At 40.7% G+C, this 22,707-nt stretch overlaps 1 protein-coding gene across 1 annotated transcript in view; it reads left to right on the forward strand.

Annotated features, from left to right (window-relative positions):
* Nucleotides 1-11,526: 11,526 nt before the first annotated feature.
* Nucleotides 11,527-22,707, forward strand: part of cacna2d3a (calcium channel, voltage-dependent, alpha 2/delta subunit 3a) — an 89,259-nt gene continuing 78,078 nt past the window's right edge. The window contains exons 1-2 of the mRNA XM_026369071.1: nucleotides 11,527-12,034; nucleotides 12,388-12,469. Coding sequence (XP_026224856.1) covers nucleotides 11,910-12,034; nucleotides 12,388-12,469 — 207 coding nt within the window. The 5' untranslated portion in view covers nucleotides 11,527-11,909. The remainder of the gene's footprint in view (nucleotides 12,035-12,387; nucleotides 12,470-22,707) is intronic.

The following is a 22,707-nucleotide window of genomic DNA, read 5'->3' on the forward strand; positions in this document are numbered from 1 at the left end:
TTGTCCTAGTTCCACCTATTATGATTGACCCACACCCACCTGATGCGTACTGATGTTGTCTAAGATCACGTGCTGATAAGAAGCATTAGGTGTGAGTGCATACAGGGGTGTCAAACATAAGTATGTGACTTGCTTTGCATGACGACAATCTGGTTGAAATGTTGGCATACATTTAGTGAGTGGGCCTAACAAGATGCACTTGACCATGATACACGTAGGCCTGTGGGCCCGACCATACGTTGTAGTAATTCCGTTACCTTTTATGTCAGGACATGTATGAAATTACACTTTGAAACTCAGAATTACAATACAGCTGAAGTGCTGTATAAATTAAGATACTTTTCTGTTTGTGGGATTCGTTTGCCGCCATCTTAACAGATGTTGGAATGGGGGCCTGGAAGTGTAGAGACCTTAGCTTCCTCTGTAATGTCAACGATGCCTCATTATTATGCTGTAACTTTTTAGGTCTTTTGCTAAGAGTAAAAGTTTGTGGATCATTGTGAGAGAATTATGTTCATTATTTTAATTTTATCTGAGATACTTCACACAGAATAATAAATTAAAGAACATAAAACCATTTTGATAAGAAAAGTAATCACTAGACCAACATTAAGCCTACAGGTACTTGACTCTTGTTGACTCTTGACTGATGTTTTCCGTATTTATGACTTGAACCAAATGTATTTTTGGTAACCAAATATCTTTACATTTACATTGAGTCATTTGGCAGATGTTTTTTTCCAAAGTGACTTACAAGTGAGGTACAAACAATGCAAAATGTCCAAGTCTAGGAGAAACACCAAAGCTATAGAAAGAAATCTCCATTTCATGAGATGCAAATTGACCAAAGAAAAATATGATCTTACCGTACCAACCAAAACAATAATAAAAAAGTAAATGTGCTTTAAGTCACTGGCCAGTCACCACATGTGTGCTGCAAATTAGTCTGTTAAACTAACTGAGTAACTTATTGATCAGTTGCAGTTTGTTTAGTAACTAATACAATGTCAATAAGTAAACATCAGCAGACAAATGAAATATAATTCAACTTACCGTGTGATTAGCTCCTACAGTACAGGATTCAGATGGATAATGCTCAAAAAGAAAGTCCAGTGTTGACTCAATGTCTTGAGAAAATACAGCAGCATCTTGTATTCATGTGGCCTTTCTGCTTTTGACTCTAACATAACTCGTGGTACTGTTGGAATTTGGCTGTTTTTTCTTACAGCGGTTTGTTACAGTGTAGATTTTGAATCATAAAATGTAGGGCCTGAGGAAAAACTAATGCAATGTTCAATATAGTCAAGTTAAGAGTTTGTGTAGCAGTGGAAGTTTAGCTCTGATGTTGGATACTAGATGTTGATATTAAAGGATTGTAACTACATATTGTATTATGAGACACATGTAAAATGTACCTCTATTTAAAGCTTGGCTTCCAAAAAAAAAGTAGATTTTTGCTAGTAAACACAGAGAATTGAAGATTGTGTTTCTCAGATCGTAGGGTAGTTGTCCATGAACCTCTGGATTTGAAGTTTGATTCCTGGATCCTTGCAGCCACATGTAGTGTTGCTCTTTATTTTGTTGTGCCATGGAACCGTAGGTGTAATTTCATATAATATCCTCTAGATGTCAGTGTTTGCTTGTGTCAGAGTTTTTTTGTGGCTACCTCTGGATGTGTTGTAACCATCATAAATTAACTGCACTGAGTTTTTGCCACAGAGTACCATGGTAGCATGGACATTGTGTCATTTATTAAAACTCAATATTAAATTGAAGAGCAGTAGCTCGCCAAGAAAGCATAAAAACAAATACATTTGCATAAATTTGAACAAATAATATACAAAAATGTTCAAGTGGTGAATAAATAACATTCCTCAACAACTATGAGTGACAGGAGCAATGATTCTTTGAGTTGGCAATAAACTGGATACTGTTGTTTGACCAAACTTGACTCAGCGATCCATAATTTCCCTCCTTATCTGAGACATGAACAGAAGAGTCATGTTTTGTGTTTGTTGTTAATCTCTCCCTGTGCAGAACTCCAGAGTGAGGATCCTCAGAGTGCTCAAAGCTGGGGATACAGACTTTGTGGCCGCAGTCTGTGCAGAGACAGATAGGCCTGCCTGTTTTATATGTAAAGCTGCCAGCAAGAAAGCACATGCCCACGGGGTGCTATGAACAACCCTTTTGTTGCAGTCAAATTGTGGTGCGGTCCCACTGTCTAAGCTCTCTGCATTCTGGGAGCACAACAGATGGCAAGATCACTAAGGGTGGCATGTGGGTAAAGTTGCACTTTTTATGAATACTTGTTGTTGTTAAGGCACTTTTTGCACAGCTGTCTGGGCGCTGGACAGGAGCGCTCTGTTTAAAATAGGACTGTAGAAGACAAGACTATTTTCTTCTTCCATTTTTCTTTTCATGCTCCCAGTTTTGGTGTGTCCACCAGGGTAAATAGCTCTTCAGTAGCCTTTCACTGCCTGGGATTATTCTGCACTGTGAATCATTGATTTGGCCCAATGGGGCACTTTGATGTGTGTTAGGACTCGGTGCGTCGACTATTAATTCGAACACTACAGTCAAACCCATCACAGCCTCTGAGCTCCTCATCCTCTATCAGCACAGCTGCAGTGAATGGCCTCATTTTAGCCTCTTGGGCATGTTATCATTGCAAATGAGTTGGTTATCAACAACGAGACAGCCTACACTATGGGGCTTAAACAAATAAACAGTCCAAGGGTGGATGAGAGTTCCACTATGTGCTGCTTTACAGGAGCTTAGACGTTTTGTGAAATGTGTACTTGGCTGTTTGACGAATATGTGTATATTACTTTGGGGTACAGATTAAGTGGTCAAGAGATAAATGTTTGCTTTTTAGACAGGGTTGTTCTCCAAGTGCTTGGCCTGCACTTTTTGAGTCTGTAAAAACAATGAATTGCGATAGAATGAAAGTACACAGGATTTAGTCACGTGATTTGCAGCCATGTAACACGGTGTTGCTAAACCAACACAAAGGAAGCCGCCTGCGACAGAGAGGTGGGCTATCTGGTTCTGCTTGGTCTCGCTGTAATTTCCTGTAACATGGGGCATGGCTCTGATTCTCTGTGCAAACAAGTCGCCTTTGAAGAATAATTTGAAAATATACATTTTAATAAGGTGCACTGAGGCACGGCCAGTAAGACACGAGAAAAAGATAAAAAGGAGATTACATATCTGAAAGAAGCTGATGATGGGAGGGAGGAAAATAAGAGACTGAAAATAATAGCAGTAGAGAGAGGACTTGTAACAGCAAGGTGTTTTTTTTTTCTTTAATTGAAGTGGCTGGGGAATGTTAAATGGAATGGGTCGCTTTGGGCAAATCAATTGTGAACATGTTGGGAATGTAGAGCACTTTAGAGCCATTTTTAATCTGCTACACAAAATAATGCAAATATCGTCGTCGTCTTCTCTGGCTGCCTGTTATTTCTCCACATAATGAAGCCAGCTCTCCCATCAAGTCTTTTCTTTCAGGCAATCAGACAGCTGCTTGAGTCATTTCGCACACTTTGTTTGAAGATGGAAAAGAAATTTGCTGTTTATAAGTCACACGAGCCACACGGTGTGTTACTCTGTGTGTGTATATACTGTATTTATATATATTTAAAGGAAAAAAATAGGGGAATAATCATTACAGTATAACACCAAGTCAGTTCCATTTCAGGGATCTCAGTCTGTCTATTTAGGAAGCACAAGTGATTGAGAATCAGTTTCATCTGCTTAGGTGCAAATGAAAATGACAACAGGTACAATGAAGAAGCAAAAGCAGGACAATCACCAAAAAGGGAACTGTTTTGCATGTGGTGACCACAGACAAATAGTCTCTCTTTAAACTTTTGGCTTGTTCTTCTGATTGTTTTGTGTTTTGCTAGTGTCATTTCTGGTGGCATCAGGCCACCAAGTGCAGCCCAATCAAGTTGCACAGGTTGTCCAGTCACTCCAAGGTACACGTCATACGTGCTGTGTTTCCCAGCAGTAAAAGCACGGGGAAACCAGGAGGCTGGGCAGTACACAACATTAGATTGGCTGAATGACCTAGATCCCACTATGAGTATGTCTAGGACATCATGTATTGCTGCATCTGATGCTACCACAGGCTGTCGTCACCAGGACTCACCGGATTCAGATATGGAAGCAGATCCCGTTTGTCAGGGCAACTTCAGGAAGAAGGAAAATGAGAAGCTCAAAAATACCAAGGGCTAAGAGAAGAGCTAGAAAAGATGTAGAAGCTACAGGTAGCAGAGGAAACAGCTGGGGCTGTGACTCCCAATCTGGTAGAGAGACTCCATCAGATTCCAGGAGCAACATCTGAGATCTCTGTCCAGAAGAATGCATTCCTAGGAACAGCTACCATACGGCACTGCACCCTCAAGCTCCGAGCTTGAAGGGAAAGAAGACCACCTGCAGGGGCAAGTGGGGATCTTTTTATTTTTATCCGTGTCGTTGGACATTGCTCAGCTCTCTGTCCCTGCTTTCTGTCTTTCTCTCCATTTCTCACTCATCTCTTGTTCCTATTATCTATTTCCCAGTCTTCTATTTTTAGGTGGAGTGCCTTTAATTATGCATGTTGTCATAATGCTTTTAGTATTACTGTTGTTTAAGAAGATATGTGCATTTCTGCACAGACCACACTTTTCTCTCTCTGTTTTGTTTACTTGGCTTCCTTTGCACATGTGAACAACCCCAGTGTGAGGATACCATGTAGGATGTAAGATATGATATGCTTTGGACGCCATGAGACCACTAGTACAGACAGGACTGTGCAGAAATGGGAAAAGAGTCTTGCTGGATTGATAGATAGATCGTGCATCTCTGCATATGAATATATTATATTGAGGAACACACTGACATTCCTGCGCGTTGGCAGACCTGATGTAGTGCTGTTTTTTTTCTGGTGTTAGTTATCACTAGTTATCATTAGTCATAACAATTACTGATTATGCATCAGATTAGTATATACTGTGTATTTGTCTTTCACTGATTTTAATTGCAGTTTTAAATGAGAACAAAAATGGAACTTCTGTCACAATGCTGAGATGTTACCAGACATGCTATGTGGTTACTGGTGTGTACAGCATGATGCCCAGGAAGTCACCCCGGTTCATGCATTTGCTCACAAGCTTGATGTGTGAAAAACCTTGCTGATTGACACTCACTGATTTCTAACAAGATACACTCTTAAACACCAAATTATATAACAAAGATTCACCCTTTTCTGCCTTTGTTGTACTGTGCTCCAGTTGCTTTTCTGTTTTTCTGGTCAGCTTTTCTTAACCACCTTTTTTTTCAAAAAGCAGATTGCTTTCTGTTGTCTCCTCTCAGTAACCCTTTTTATACAGAAACTCTGCTGTATACGTGAGAAATGTGGCCTCTTCTTTTAGAGGACTTTACACTGAACTTATAAAAGCCTCCCCAAAAGCACTCCAGTGTTAATTTTACACAGGTACTGGTCTCCTGGTATTAGTAAAATGCAGTTTAATGCTCATTGTTTAACATGACGTATAACACACATGTATGATATACATTGCTTACAAAACATTGAACAAACACAGTTGATGCACATAAAGTACAACATGAGCAAGATAAAATATGATCAGAAATGTAATTTCCTGCAGAAGCAGGAGGGGAAGGAAGACTCTAGAGTTTCATTAGAGCTAGAGTTAGACTGGAATCTAGTTAAGCCTAATAATACATGACCTATAGGGCCATGTCACCAAAACAACAACAAACAAACAACAATAACTCTTGCCTCCTCCATGTTGATCCCCTGCGAGTGTCCCCAGTTCCTCATGGTAGCGTCACGTCAGCTCACTTACATATGTTGCTCAAATGAAGCTGAACATAACTTTATCATTAACATACTGAACACAATGACTGACGACTTTAGTTGACTTCAAATCAAGTTACAAGTGCTTTTTTCTCCTGCAGAGAGTCTTCTAGGAGAAAGTAACTCACTAACTGCACCTCTCCTCTCCAGCTCGTGAAGCCAACTTACGTGTCTCACACAGATCCAACTTCTTCAGAACATCGTACCTCTTGTGGCAGCTTAAAGTAGGCTCAACATTGACCCCCACGCTGTTATCTAGAGAACATATAGAACAACGAGGTACCGTATTGGTGCAGTAAACCTGTCTTGAATGGGTGTTGTAAAAGGGGCTTGTCTTCCTTTCACCTGTGTTCTCCAACTGGATTGTTTTATTTCTCCCTGTATGTCCTAATTTCCTCCTTTCCTTATTAAACGATATCCCTTCTTTCTCTTCTGCTTCTTAAATTTCATCCCTGGCCATCTCTGTCCCTCCTCACCCAGACACTTCTTTGTTTTGATATATGACCTAATTACTTTGCTAATTGAGGTTCTTGTAGCTGCCACACAGTTTGGCTGTGGAAAACTACAGTATACATGACCACTTTTACATTGTGTATGAAGGTCATGGTCTGTGTCTATATATCCTCTCTTTGTGGTTTCTTTGTCTACTGAACAGTGGGTCACCAGTATCACAGTTCCCTTGGCTATTTGGACTTTAAGCCTTCCATCAGCTCATTTTTCTTTCATAAATGGCTTAATGTTCAGATTGTGTCACAGGGCAAAGGAAATACCTGGTGAATAATTGCTTTTAAATGCAATTATGATCAATCTATCTAATCTATCTATGGACCTAATATCCATCCCTTTCAGTGACAAATTATTCTTTAGTGTCCTTTCTGAAAGCCTGAAGCCCTAATTTCCTCTTCGTTTGCCACCCTTTTCTTTTGCAGAACAAGCTGCTTCTTTCTTACAATGCTGACTCTTTATCAGAAGAAACCAGATGATGCAGGTACAGTCTCTGCCTCATCTGGGTGACACACTGAAACTTGTCTTTACTCTTACTTACTTCCTGTGTTGGCCTTGTAAACATTTGTTAAATAAGTATTTCTACATACAGAGAAGATGGATGAAAACGTCTTCCTAAAGGTGTGACATGTAATTCTAATAGTTCTAATTCTAGTAAGTAGAAGTTGAATGGGGTTTGTTGAAGGGTATCAAGTATTTTAGATGTATTTCTGTCATCTTTCTGAAAGTGATTAAGATGTTTTGCAGACTGCATTACACTAAGTTAGTGTCAACGTTTCCAAGTTACTTGGTTCCTAAACAGAATCCAATTTGACCCTACGGTACCTCTTCACTAAGGTGCAAACATAAAGTATAAACATCATTAATTTAGATGCCTTAATTATTTAAAAACAGAATAGATGACTTCATACTTATCATTAGCTCTGGAAGGCTTTGTGGCTCTAAGCAGATGCTAACTGTATTCTGCTTATGCCTTAGGCCAGCTATGCAGATATTCTCAGGTGAAAGAAAAAAAGTGGGAACATTAGCAATGATAGACTCTTGCATGAATCTAAATTTAGCGTGCAGGAACTATTTTTCATCTTTCATACTACAGAGTATGTTCCTTTCCTAAATTTGATTGAATGGTACCCCATAGGGAAAAACCTTTTTTTTCTCTGAATGTGTTAAAATGGGATCTAAACATCTGCAGCAATTTTCCTGAAGAAGAGATGCCCATCTGGAAAATGAGGCTACCTTTCAGCCTAATTCAGCGGCACCGACGGAATCTCTTAAGAATCCGAGCAATTTCTGAGCATAAGCTTTTTAATCATCTATTCAACCTCGTGTAAAGTCTGTTGACAGTCAAGATGATTTCTTCCAAAAGCCTAGATTCGACTTCCATCTGGTTTAACCTTCCTGTTCAGAAGGGGAACTCGCACAAGCACTGCCAGCCTTTGGCAACATTAGAGATCAAGTATTTCATTTAAGCATATAGTTTCCTGGGATGGAAGCCCAGTAATCATTAATTGTCCCTGTCCTGATCTCACAAATCACACAGCAGGTGGAGGCTCACCTCTCCCACACTCAAGCTCCGGCCACCCCCCTTTTGTTCATCATTGGTGCACTTTGTCGTTGTTTTCCAAACCCATGAATCTTGCATGCAGTGGATATTTTGATCCATGACGCTGCATATTCCACAGGCAGACTTGTTCCGTCTCATCAGATGCAGTCGTCTGTTTCTCTGCCAGTGCTGATGGAGCGAAGTCTTTTGTGTCTCATTATTAATTGAATTAATGGAGGTATTTCTGGAGCAAGGTGAGTTCTGAGCCTGGTAACAAAAAGTTATTTATGGCGTGTTTTGAAATTCTCAGGCACTAATGGGACTGAATCCCTCACTGTCCATACGGATAACATTGATGCTCACACACAGACACACTCTATTGCCTCCAACAACACAGCTTGCATATAGATACTTTGATTTTGAGAATAAAATATAATTGTGGCATGATTTAACACATAAAGGAGAGAGAAAGTGCCTGAATTTGACCTCTCATTTTACATTTTAGTGTTTCTCTTTTATGTAGAGTTCTGCACAGTGGAACAGAGGCAGTCATCAGGTTATGATACAGTTTAGTTTGATCAACTTTATTGGCGTTGTAATTGTCCAACATGCCCTCATTGTTATCACCATGGTACCCATAATACCTTTCACACTCATACTGTGGTGCTAAAACAACACTTGTTGCACAATGTACTGTACTGTGAAGATGGTAAAATGCTGCTGACAGCATTCAAGAGAAAAACTGCAGATTTAAAGAATATTATAAAAGGGGAAGTATTTGCTTAAAGTGAAGATTGCTGCAATATCAGCATATTCAGTTCATTCATACCAACGCTGAATCCTCTGCGGAACTGACCTTGGTGCTAATGAGCTGCTAGAGACACAGAATAGTTGAACTAAAGCCACAGTGAAAATGTGTTCACACTGGTCCCAATCCCATGTATGTAGTTTTTATAAAATTGCTTTTGAGATGTTTGAGAAATTTTCATCTTCACTTGAAGGACATTATTCTTAAATTACAAATCAAAGGCATTGTGAAGTCTCAAAAAAAGTATGTGAACCATTTGAAATGTCATGGTTTTCTGCACTAATTTGTCCTAGAATGAAAACTGTGCTTCAAGACTATTAACAAATATAATGGGCCTAAAGTAATAACACAAAAATCTAATCTTTGATTTCTTTATTGAGAACCACCATAAAAACCTCATAGTGCGAATGGAAAAAGTATGCGAACCCTTGGAATAATTGGATTAGCACATCTGGAAGAAAATTATTTTGAGGATGTGGATTAGAGCCACTTCGACTGACAAAGACAACACACAATTTTTCAGTTTGCTCTACCAAGAAGTGGGTGGCCAGTAAAAATTAGCCAGTCTGTACGTCAGCTAAAAAAGTTTGGTGATACAACAGGACATTGACCTAAAACACACAACAGGATGACTTCAGAAAAAATCCACGAACAAAAAAAAACACAGCCCTTTATGTTTTTAATGGGAGAGGCACTGGGGCAACTGAAAGCTATCATTGCTGAACGGATAAGGAAGTGCACCATTAGAGATGTCAGGATGTTTTTTTTTCCTTCGCTGTAATACCAGCTCCAGCCCAGTTACCACCAGCTGAGGTACACTGTGCTCTCCAAAATCAGGTGTGATTACACATTTCAGAATGGAGGAAATTTAGGGTTAGAGGAGAAACAGGAGGGGGTTGTGTGAAGATGGAAAACAGGATTCAGTCTTTGTTATTTTCCACTGATGTGAGTCTTGTGTGTGTGTGCTGGACTTTCTTGTCTTTAACTATATTAACCGTTAGTACTCCAGGCCTATTTTTGGTAGTTGGCTGCTTAGATCCACATGTACCTGGGTCACATGCTGTAATTAGAGAGCATTTTGAAAAGAGGTCTCTGTAAACAATTTGTTGTATTAGCTTTTAGCTACTAACAGATTAGAAATCATGAAAGATTAATGGGATGGTGTATGAGTTCCATTGAGGTGTTATTGGGATGATACAGCACAGAAAAAAAGAAAACTTAGGAATAGAGCAACATTTAAAGGTAAATGTATTATCTTAAGAGCTATATACACTCACTGCCCAATCTGATGTGCACTCAATGTAGAGTCACGCGGTTAAACCTGCATGTCTTTTGAGTTCTGAAACAGCTTTGCTAACAGGCCAAAAGTAAATAACACATGCATTGTGCTAAAGTGATGTACATATTGTTGGTAGTAAAGTGGCCAATTTCTCCTTTGACTAGCTGTAGAGACCATTTTGCTGTAAGCATTGAATAGAAACGTGCACCAATTAACAGTTATCACTTGGTTTTATAATATAAACTTCAGCTCAGCCATTTGCCCCTTGTGACTGAATTTGCATCATTGTCTCCATACTGCATGGTGGATGGTTCCAGGCCAGCCAGACTTCATTATAGTGTCATTACAGGAGTCCATGCCTGTTGCCTTGAAAACCCGGGAGCTGTTCCAGTGGCATGAAAGTACTTGGTACCGTAAGGGAAAACTGTAAACATAAGAGCTATAACTATTATACAGAAATACGGTAATTAAAAAATGTTGATTTGCATTGTCTGCCGCACCCAAATGAATTTTAATCTTACGTATGCCAATACAGCTACTTGAGGCTTGGCACCAGTGCCTCCAATAATATTTACTTTTATAATCTTAATTTGCTGACTTTGACTCGGCACAAGAACGTTACAATAAAAAGCACGTAAGCCGGCTGAATGTGACGTTAGCCTCTGTCTGCATTTGGTTAAAAGGCTGTTGTGACAGGTCTGTGGTTGTGTTGTGGGGCTGTCCAACCCAGACCAGCTGTTTCCGCCCTGATGTTTGACCCACATTGAGTCAAAGGTGAGTCTTGCAGTGTGAAAAGGGTAGGCCTGCACTCACCAGGGCGGCCCCTCTGCAGTGCTAGAGATAGGCTATTCAGTCAGTGTTGATCCACTTCAAGTGCTTTGCCAGGATCCTTCCAGCTCTGTGTGAAACGCGATCCGTCACATGGGGTCTGTCGCCTGGGGGCTCTCCTTCTCTTTCACAGCCCATATGCCCACACACTGCCAGTGCCACATCACTGCCGCAAATTGCATTTAATTGACATGCTTCTATTCAGCATAACTGACTTATCTTCTGGTCCTTGCAGAGGAGAGATTGAACAGCCTCACTTCACCTTATGTGTGTCTCTCTTTTTTTTCCCACACACTTTCTTTCCTCTTCTCCCTCTCTGTCTTGCATCAGCACTTTGGCAGCAAAATCCTGCTTCAGTGAACCGGGCACACAGTGAATGACTTGATCTGACATGAAAGCTAAAGGCTATAACCAATGAAAGGGGGCCAGATGAGGGAGAGAAAGAGAGGCAGGTCAAAATTATGGCATAATTCAACTACAACAATAACAGCATCCGTGGTAGCCTCCACTTAGATTCTGAGGGGAACGAGGAGAGAAAGTGTGTGTGTGTGTGTGTGTGTGAAAGAGAGAGAGAGCCACAGAGAGAGAGAGGGAGAGAGAGAGGAGGCTATTCGCTTCACTCAAAGAGGAGTAGGCGTGCTCTTGTGCGCTGCATCGTTTGATGATCTCTCCGGTTCCCTCTGAACCTCCACTCTGATCTCAGTGGGTGAGGTCGGTTGAACAAAGCGACTAAGCGGACTTTCCCCTGCCGGAGGAGTCGAGCTCGACTATCCGCCGTGCTGCACAGCCGTGTGCACTGCACCGGGCAGCGGGGCCACGCCGCACCACTTTGGATAACTTCCACAGCTTGAGGATCCTGCTGTTTGCCGATGCGCATTGCTCATCCGCGTCCCGCACCACCACCAAACAATGTCATGAATGATTTAGTCAGTCAGCATAGGTGACTTTTGATCTTCTCATTTAAAAAAAAAAAAAAAGAAACGACCCGTTGTTGGATTCCCTGCCGGAGGACAATAATCCACAGTGGCAGCGTAATACCAAAAAACTCGCACTGTGCGCGTAGGGAGGGTATTTTTTTTTGCCCAAGATGCAGGTGGATCGGAGCTGTGTGGTTTCCAGTGCGTGGTGTGCGTGTCTGCTATTACTTTTCTCAACTCTAATCATCAGGGTCACCGAGGTGGGAGGCACCCACCAAAGCATCCCTCCGTCCGTGTAAGTAGATGTCTTTCAGCAAAGGTGCGCGCATCGCTGGATTTCTCCAAGTTGCCAAGCAGAACATGATTACAAATATTCCAGCTGTGGTAGTTTACATACCAATTAAAAACGTACTGCAGCCTCTCCTTGAGCGGGGAACACAACTGTTTAATTCTTTTACAAATGTCTTGTCATTAGGTTTGGAGAAAAAATAAAATAAATTAAAATCAGCCAGAAAGCAGACAGTCAGGGGGGAGGGGGGGTGGGGGCGGTTGAAGTTGGCATGTCAATTACGTTAGATTGTAGTTTTTCTGTTCACATTTTAATGAACTGACTTTGTGCTCGTGTGTGTGCACTGTGCTTCTCTGCAGGGTGAAGCTGTGGGCTTCAGCATTTGGTGGGGAGATGAAGTCCATCTCGGCAAAATACTCTGGCTCCCAGCTGCTGCAGAAGGTGAGCTTCAAGTGTCAGTTGAAAGTACACCCTGGAACTGCAGTACACTTCTGTGTTTGTTCGGATGACTGAACCCGAGTTTTCCTGCACACATGATGCAAAGCATAGTGTAAAAAATAAGATGGTATGCTGTTTTGGTTTTAACCGGAGTTCTGCTGTCCTTGAAATGCATTTTCTTTAAACACTTACACCACCCCAGCGTGTACACCCAGACACACACTGGTTTTCAGGTATTTTGTGAAATTATCTGATACTGTGGGCGCAGTAACCGTTTATTTATAAGCTTAAATATATGTTTTGGGAGAATTTCTATGTGAACATCCAAGACCAGCGTATGAGTGGAAATTACTGCTTTCAAGTCATTTTTGGGTTGAGAGAAATGTCACTCTTAATCTCTTAAACTGCACGACCTGTGCTTTTTAGCCACTTGAGAATTGGTAATGCATGTCGACTTGATAGGCACAGATTTAAAAGCTTATTCAGAACATGTTCATGTTAAATGTGTGCCCAGTTCTCAAGCACTCTGGCAGATGAATTCACACACAGGCACTCACAGATCTAGTATACTCTCCAGAAAGTCCCTTTTTTCTTTTTACTAAGCCACTAAACGTACCTCATTCTTGTAATATCTGCATAGCTCTTTTTGCACCTCTCTGCAGTCAGTTCCCATCCCTGTTTCACTTCGCTTCGTGGCATTAATGCAAGATTCGAGTGTGATGGAATGCAAATTTTTCTAATGGAGGGTCAGTTGATGAAGCGTGAGTTAAAATGGCTAATGGATAGCCCACGGATAAAGGGCCAAGCTGAAGCTAACCTCTCAGCGGGTGTGTAGACACAATGTTATGCTTGGGGCCAGCGGTTCAAATCTCTGGTGGATGCAGAGACCCACTGTGGTGATTGTTGTAAGGTGTCAAACACCAGGGAGCCAGTGTTATGCACAACTAGGATCTGACTGTGTCACTTACGCATGTACCTTATACTCGAGTTCCCCCTCACACACACACACACACACACACACACACACACATAGACTTATTCCTGCAAGTATGTGCATGCACTCCAAACTGTGCACATTCACATGCACAGTCACACAGACACACATGGACCTATAGCATGGATTTCAGCAGCTGCTGATAAGTCAGAGGAATGGTGTTATCTTTTTGACAGGATAAAAAGTGTTCCCTCTTCTCATCTTTTTCTGCCTCCAAAAAAGAAGATAACCCTCCCACAGAGTGACGGCCTCTTTATGAAATGCAAATGAAGGCCGGAGGGTTAATTGAGCAAAGAAAAGACTGGAGACCTCTTGTGGGAAAAGTGCATCTTTTCACACCAAACTGGTATGTTTGTAGTGTTCTTCACTGTGCCCACTTGCTGGATCTCACCGCTATCATTCAGTGTGCAGGATGGAGAAATGCACACTCGCCGTGTCCTGCATTTTGTGCTTTATTGCGTGTCTGGAACAGTCTAGTAACTCCTGTCCAGTAATGCTGAGGAGGGACCACAGTTCCCCTGAGGGTACATATGCTTTTAAATAGGCAGAGAGAATGTGGGATGTACACTGTGATACACAGAGAGGAGGATGATACTGAAGAGAAAAAAACAGGGTTTGTGTGTGTTTCCCTCGGGCTGGGAACAGATGGACTCAGTTTCTCTTCAGTTATCTCTCTGACCTTAGTGTAACAAAACTCCCTTGGTAATAGCCATATCTGTGCAAGAGTCACATACAAACACACTATAGGTAAAACTTCAATCACACCAGCTATCTACAACAAGACTTCTTTAAATGAACAGGGATTTCCCCACAAAGTCGAATAATTTGTTTTATAAAATACATATAAGGAGTTTTATAAGGTAAAATACTACAAAAATACTTCTTTTGATTTTGACTTGGCATCATTTTTATTAAGAGACATTTTTAAAATGTGCTAAAACAGTGGTTCATCATAAAATGAGTACCAAAACCATTCCATGAATTACTTCATTATTTTTAAATTGAGTGACAGACCTAATCCGAATACAATAGCAGCAAAAATATTTATAACTTATAATGGTTTAACAAATAATTCGTATACAGTAGATGATTAAGAATGAGTTGAAGAATTAGTTGAAATAGTCAGTGGAATTATTGCATTGCATTACTGCAATGTAGAAAACAGGATCATTTGCAGAAGGACCAATGGTACAGAAAGAACACTAATCCTTCTTAATGTTATTGAAAATAATATTTTTTGTTCAAATAAGCCGAATGTTTGCTTCAGTTTCCAGAGACAAAATTTAAATCTTATTTTTCTTATTTGTATATGTTTTCTTTTATTTTTTTTAACTACATCTAGCCTTTCATACAACCCCCCCTCTTCTCCTCTTTCCTCTCCTGTCCTGATCAGCCCTCCCTTCCCACGCCACAACCCGCTTCCTATATACATCAGGAACAGCTCTTGTTTCAAGGTTATTCCAGTTAGGGCATATGTGTGTGTGTGTGTGTGTGTGTGTGTGTGTGTGTGTGTGTGTGTGTGTGTGTGTGTGTGTGTGCTTGTGTGTGATTGGCCTTATGTGTTCATGCAGAAGAAGAAACCTCAAAAAAATGCTGTTCAGATCACATTTATTCTAAAAATAGTTTCACATTTATTGGGATAAACATAATGTGATTGACTGAGAATAAAAAAAAAACATTATTACTAATAACTTTGTTGTGTTTCACACTCATATAAAGTGCAGAAGGATTCTGTTTGAGACATGTTAAATGCCCCCACTGTCAGAATTAGCTCTGTGTGTTTTACCCTCTTCACTGTTATTCCACTGAAATCTTTAATTTCATGTATCATTGAGCAACCTGTCTATATGAGCCAGCCTGTCTGTGATGGCTTTTTCTTTGTGTGCTGTTAGCTGGACTAGTTTTCACCTCACTGATGTTATGGCTTTCTGGAATCTGAGAGTAGTGGGACATTATGCCACGCTGGAATAACGTCAGGCCTCTTGGTAATGGAAGATACAAGACAAATGATCGTTCTCTGGGGCCACCACTGTGACTTTCTGAAAGTTATCCATTGCAGTATGTGTGTAAAGTTAGCATTCCTACTTAAAGCGTGCTCAATCACACATACACGCCATCTTTCTCACACTCAGAGGCGCATATACAGAGCAAAAGTGCAGGGGATGATAGGAAGGAGTAATGATGTGTGACAAGAGTATGTTGGAATTGGTTTGCCTTGGTGAGAAAGAAGTGTGTGTCTGGAAGGGTACGCATGTACAGTCTCAGAGTGGTTCCACAGAGAAAGCTTAGTGCAGCAAGCCAATGACATGTCTAATGACAGTATTCCTAAAGAACGAGCAAAAGAAGACAGAGTGGACTGCTCCTTCAAAAAGAAACCGTAGATGAACATTGTATATTGTAGCCGTCCAGTGAGCTGAAGAGGAAAAAGGCTTACAGAGAAACACACAGCGTGCACCTGCCAGGTTTGTAGAGCGTGGTAAGAAGTAGATAGAAAAGAGGAACATGGAACTACCTAATGTTAGGTCCAGTCATTAGCTTTTGCTAGAAAACATGTACTAATAAATGATTTGAAAGAGCCTGTATCCACTAAAGTGTAGCAAAGTCAGAATATATAGATACACATTTTTTAAAGTTATGTATATGTGTGTGTAAAAATGAGATAAGTGATTTCCACACAAATGTGTTTTCATCTTGGAGACCTTTCTAGCAGACTTGCTCCACAGAATCATAATTAAATATTTCTACAGAAGACAGTTCCATGTTTGTCTGTTCGGGATAAATGATCTATATTTGTTCTGAATATGTATTTTAGTCACACTAACCAGATTTAAGAGCATGACTAATTGCCTAATTTTGAAGTGGAACAGATTATGCATTTCAGTTCTTTACATTCATTTAAACTTAATTGCATATTTGGAAGACAACAGTGGAAAAATGAGTCTGTGTGCAAAACTGAGTTGTTTTTTTTTTACTCACTCATATTAAACAGCACTTTAACTTTAATGATGAAAAGTGATTTAATTAAGCAATCCTTTTTTATTTAGCATTTAGCAGTTACAGAGATTGGCTAGAAAATGTTTTCTTTACAGGATGTTAGCCAAGTTATTTTCATGAACTGATTATTGTTTATCTTGTTCACATATATGAATCTATGTACAGTAGTGTAACTACTGAGTGAGGCCCCTCAATACTCAATATAACAAGAACATGTCTGCAATATTGCTTTGGCAAATGTGTGAATTTTAAGTACCTGGGCATGATTAAGAAGACCTAACATTATTAAATTACCGACACATTACACATAGTAATAAAACAGCAAATAGTTACATTTTTAAAGAAATGTATAAAACAATTATAATATTAAATACATTTAGGAAAAACTGTATTTCTTTACCAGAATTACATTCTTGCATATGTTTTCTAGACAATATCGTGAGGAGACAGAAAATCTTATAGACATATAGTCAATGTAAAGAATTGTTTCCTTTTTATTTTTTAAAACTTTTACTCTCTATTTGCCTTTCTTGCCTCACAAACAGCTTGGTACATTTGTGTGTGTGAGTGTGTGTGTGTGTGTGTGTGTCAAAGGGGATCGGGAAGTATGTGTGATGGTGCCAATCTGCTGCCAAGGGTGGGTGATGGCTGAGGCGTTCCGGTGTAACAGTGTGTCAGCGAGGGGGAGACGGCTGCAGATTAGATTTAGCTTTGGGAAAATTGAATAGCTGTCAGGTTTGGTTCAGCACGGCCGGCGATGAGGTGAGGGAAGGGGGTGTGAAGGGGTGTGTACTGATGACACCCCACTCTTTCCATAACCTCCCCGCATCCTCCCATCTCTTCTACTGATGCCCTCTTCCTCCGTCTCTTGTTCTCATTGACCAAAGCATGATCTCGCTAAATTTGATTCCTCCAGTGCTCATGGAGGGAAGACGGAAGAGAAAGAGGAGCACGTGCGGGTAGGGGGGTGAGGGGGATACCGTGTCACCGAGTTAATTACAGCGTTAGCAGGCAAGAATGCAGCATGTGCTGATATCCTTTCATGTCCTAGCAGGCCAGCTTTAGCCAACACAGCCACTCACTCATACTGTAATTAGTGCTTTGTAGGTGAGAAAGGCATAGAGAGAAAGAGCCAATGTGAATCAAACACCCTGCCTTTGCTTTAGAGAGCTCAGGAGCAGGGAGCGAGGCCCTTTGCTACTGGATTAAAGAACTTAAATTCTTAAAGAGCACAACTGCTGACACTGGGTTTGTGGGCTCAGAAAATCAAGAGTCTTTTCATGACTTGTTGTGCAGTTTACCTCTTTGATTTATCCCCAATCTCTCGAAGTTCATTTGCCAGTGTAAAAAGTGTGATTTAGTAGTTAATTTGTGTTTGCAAGGAAGTGGATTTTTCTGCCCAGTTCTCACAGAAGACACACACACACACACACACACACACACACACACACATTGTTTGCATACTGTGAAACACCTCGTGCTCTGTGCTGTTAGGATGATGAATGTGAATACTGAAGATAAATATCCACTGTCATCTGTCATCGGCTGCTGGCTCTGCCTCTGTTGGCCTGCAGATAAAGAGCATCTCACCGTGGCTACACCGGACATTAATGGACACACACACACTCTCACTTTTAGGTGTGTCTGTAATTATGACAGATTGCTCACCTGGTTTGCTCCAAACTCGATTACATGCAGACAGTAAACATTACCCAACTTGGTGAAGAGGCGGGACCAGTACTGTTAAGCACATTAACGTGTGCGGCATTGTGTGAAGGACCGTCTGTGACTTGTTGTTGTCCGCATCAATCATTCTGCCAGCTGATTGGGCCCACCCTGTGTGCTGTAGGTAAGGCAGGTTCTTATAAAGTAATACACTGAATATGAGAAAGGACATCGAGCCCATTACAGCTACTCCATCAATCACACATTTCTCCTTATACGACATGTCCTAAGCCTCAGCTTGTTTAGATCATTCTGGTTTATACCTTATGCTCAGAGTTGGCCATGAAATATCCCACTTCCTTTATTCTTTCTGTTTTTATTATACTTAACCTTTCTGTCAACTCGTCCCTCTATCGACATTTTTACCCATGTGTTTGTGTGTCCTTGTGCCTCTCTTATTTTTCCTCTCCATTTTTCTTCTCCTCCTCCCTCTCAGACTTCCTCTCTAAGTCTTTCCTCCTCTCCCTCAATTCATCTGTTTTAATAATGGATGGGAAGCAGCTATGGCACTAAAGAATACATGGGAGGGGATCTTGGGACACTCCAGTGTTTGGACCACATGCTGATGCCAACACCCACAAAAAAACTGTTCCGCTGGCCCAGCACAATGTCTTAAATTAGCTGTACTCTTGGGCCGCCTCAGTGTGTCCCAAGTCACCCCATCTGTGTCTACAGTACATCAACTCCTCCACAATACACACTCACGCATAAACACATCCAGTCTCACCGTATTTTATGCAGCTCTGCACTGCACCCCATTTGCACTTCTCACAGACAGCGAAAGCTTTGCCAAAAAAGACAGCGCCTCCTCTTGATGACCTTCACCTGCATGTGCTCTCACACATCTCACACAAACACACACTTGCTAACACAGTGTGGTGGAATACATTGATGCATTTACAGCCATGTGAAACCACACCTCAGTGCACATAAATGCCCTTTAGCTACCCTTTTGTTGTCAATCAGGAAATAGCATCTTGCTCAATACACACTTCAAAAGCTTTTCTTCCTCGGTATATATTTATTTGAGTTTGTGCCCCCTTTAGATGCCATGGAATGCATTTATTGGCTAAAGCCTTGTGCTGACTAATGTGCAGATGACTGAGATAATGCTGAGCACTGAAAAGTGACAAACAATTACTTGGACAGAGGACCAATATGGATCAGTGTTGAGCCATATTGATTGAATGGAGTTGTTGGCATGTGCAATAAGATGCTGTGTGGACAGTAAGAAGTCCACATTTAGTCAGACAGAAGTTTTTGCTTTTTTAATGAGATTCATTCTTTTGTTCAACTGCATACAAATTTCTTTATTTCTTAGTCAAAACAAAGATGTACTGTAATGGGATTGATTCAACTTAATTGTTGAATTAACAGTGATGACCTCATTACTAGTAGAGATTTAGGGCATGAAGCAATGCATACACACACTCTAACTGATAATAATACAGCACAGGAGGTTGTACTTCATATGGGTCTACTGAGGCAGAGAACAAGTTGTCGCCAATAGTCACAAAGCTCCCACCATGTAAAGATTTTTCAAGATCACAATCAGTGTTATTACATCAACATGGACTACAGTGCTTAGGCTTAAGTTTACTTTACCTTGAGCCTGGGCCTTCTTGAAGAGTCTGTTCTGGCAAAATGAGTTTGAACTTGGTGGTCGTGCAATAGTTTTTAGCTAGTTGTTATTCTTCTTTAAAGTTTTCCTTTCTGAACAATATATAATTTTTAGTTTAGACTGTATGTTTCAAATTGTCCATTCTATTCACCTGTGCAGCCCAGCTTCATAGTGTCTACTGATGAATGTTTGCAGTTTACAAAGCTGTTCTTATCCACTGTGTGTGAACATTTCAAAACAAATGCAAACTAAATAGCTGTACAAAAACAGTGTGACTTTAATAATAAATCTCCTCCTCCAAGGATGAATATTGCTTTTATATACCCACCACAATGTTTTGCTCTCTCCTTGCACTTTCACGTTGGCTGCTGCTAAAATCAATTTGAGGCTGTGAGAATGTATGGAGTGGAATAGGGAAGCAGCAGGCTGCATTGTATGTGCTGCTGAGCATGAAAAATGTTTTCCAGCACTCTGCTGAAGCCAATTGAATGCATGCAACTACAGATAGACTGTGGACTATTTATCAGCTTCATGTGAACAGATTAGACCTGCTCTTGGTGCTATTATGGTTTTGGTGAAGTGAATTATGGCTGTATGAAAGAAAAAGTGGAGCGGAAATGGCAACGAGGCTACTTCCTTCACTCCCTTCTTAAGTTTTGAAAGAAAAAAAAAGTTGCTTTTGCCTCATAAAAGGATTGTTTTAGGGTAGATAAGTTCTTGTGGTAGATGATTTCAACTTCAGCCCTTTAGGAGCATCTGTGTATATGTGTGTCTGTGTGGAGGTGGGAGGTACGTCAAGCTCGCAAGGCATGTGAGGACATTGAAAGATGGCGGTCATTAGAGAGAGCAGGGATTTGGCACCCACTCTGAGGGGCAATGGTGCATACCCAACAGACGCAGCGCTCCCTGGTACAAACTCCTCCGTGTTGCTACCAGTCTTGCCATAAGGCCTAGTGTGTCTCTCTCGCGTATGTGTGTGTGTATGTGCGCTGTCTTGTGTTGGCGTACAGCTGTTATTCTGCTGTTTGTCTCAATAGCCCTCAGGCAGTGTTAAAACACTTTATTGCTACTGAAGCGAACTCGCTCAGGAGCTGCAGGTGGATGACTTGTGTTGAGGAGTTAAATGGGTGAGGAGTGCAAAGAGTTTCAATTATGCCGAAATAAAAAAAAAAAGAAAAACATGGATTGCAATATGCCACCGCACCATCACCGAGATCAAGGTTTCAGTTTGTCGTTTAACACTGTGATTTACCACCACATACTTTCAAATTGACCTGCATTTCCATCAGTCTCAGTTCTGCTGTGTTTACTGCCAAGTTTCTAATGATAGTATGCTGATGCATAAAGATGCTAAACTAAGATGGTGAGCGTAGTAAATATGGACTAAAGCCCTGTCCTGACTCACGTGCAGACTGAGATAATGTTGACCACTCAGAAAGTGACAAACAATTACTTAGACATAATATGGGTACTTGTGTAGCCATATTGATAACATTGATCACAGTTGGTGAACCCATACTTGATGTATTTAAGAAATGCCTGATATTTGTATGACCCCTCTAACAGGGTACAGTATAACAGCAACACATAATGTGAATGTCTCTGAATATAACGTAAGCTTTCACTTACATGCAGCACACAGGAACATAATTTGGCCCTTTAGAAGTATGGCATGGGGAGGGGTGCGGGATTCCCTATTAAGAGTTATACAAAACCAGTCTGCAAACCACTTCCTGCTACAGTGCAGAGGCATTATATTTTCATGTTGTCTGTCTGTCTGCCACCCAATTCTTGTGTGTGAAGGTGATATGTAAGAAACACGGAGAGGGAATTCCTTCAAATGTGTCAAAACTGTCTAAACTAGATTCTTCAAGGTCAAAGGTCAAGATTAAGTTCTTGCAGCTCATTCTTGTGAACACAAAACGTGAAACGTGAAAAACGTGGATGTGAAAATTTCCTTAAATTAGATACAACTGTTCTGGACTCTATGATAAACTGTTTGGATTTTGGTGGTGAAAGATCAAACATCAAGGTCACTGTGACCTCAGGCACGTTAGGCGTGTCGCATCCTTGTCAATGCTAAATTTTCAAAAACGCCTGGAAGGAATTACATCATTTCAACATCTGCTTGGACTCATGCGTTAACTTAGTACAATATGAGCTTTCACAGACGTGCATGGAAAGCTACAGCGTCACTGGTTAGCGGAGGCAGACAACCGAAATGCAGTAATTCTATTTTTTACATATAATTTTAGATTCCTAAAATTATAAATGTTATTTTAATTGTTTGTTATTCAAAAAGTTTGAAAAAATGTACACTTACAGCACAGTGCCACATTAAACAATGATGACTCCCTACTTAGTTCAATATTGTAATGGTAAATTAAATTACAGATGTCAGGTCTAATTTGAGCTCTTTTGATGATAAAGGATTTGCTGTCATTGCTATCAACAAACTTGTCCAGTTGTTGTCATTAAGTGTTTCAATCCAGTGAGATGTGGGATCATTTTGACTTTTTACTCTGTGTGGTCGTATGTTCAACAGATGCTTTATAATGCCTTGAAGTATAACTCAGCTAGGCACAAATGAAGACCAGAACTATTTATTTTAAGAGAACAATTGAGACCCGAGTGCCAGCTGTTAGCTTTACCACCATCTGGTTTCTTGCTTATGCTTTGTCTGCATCCTCACCCCATCCCAACCACATGGTGGCTTCCTAGGGGCCAGTGGCCGGCCACAATAACACTGTTCCCAGCTAACTTTATGCACCACAGTCGATTTCCTATCCTTGCACCTTGTGATTGAGTGGTCTGTCAAAGCTGTGCGTGCATGTGTTCTCATAGTCCTTCCCATTCATTCATAGTGCATTGATCAGACTTTGAGACATCTGTGTGTTTTGATCAATA

The sequence above is a fragment of the Anabas testudineus genome, chromosome 7, assembly GCF_900324465.2.
Source record: "Anabas testudineus chromosome 7, fAnaTes1.2, whole genome shotgun sequence".
NCBI lineage: Eukaryota > Metazoa > Chordata > Actinopteri > Anabantiformes > Anabantidae > Anabas > Anabas testudineus.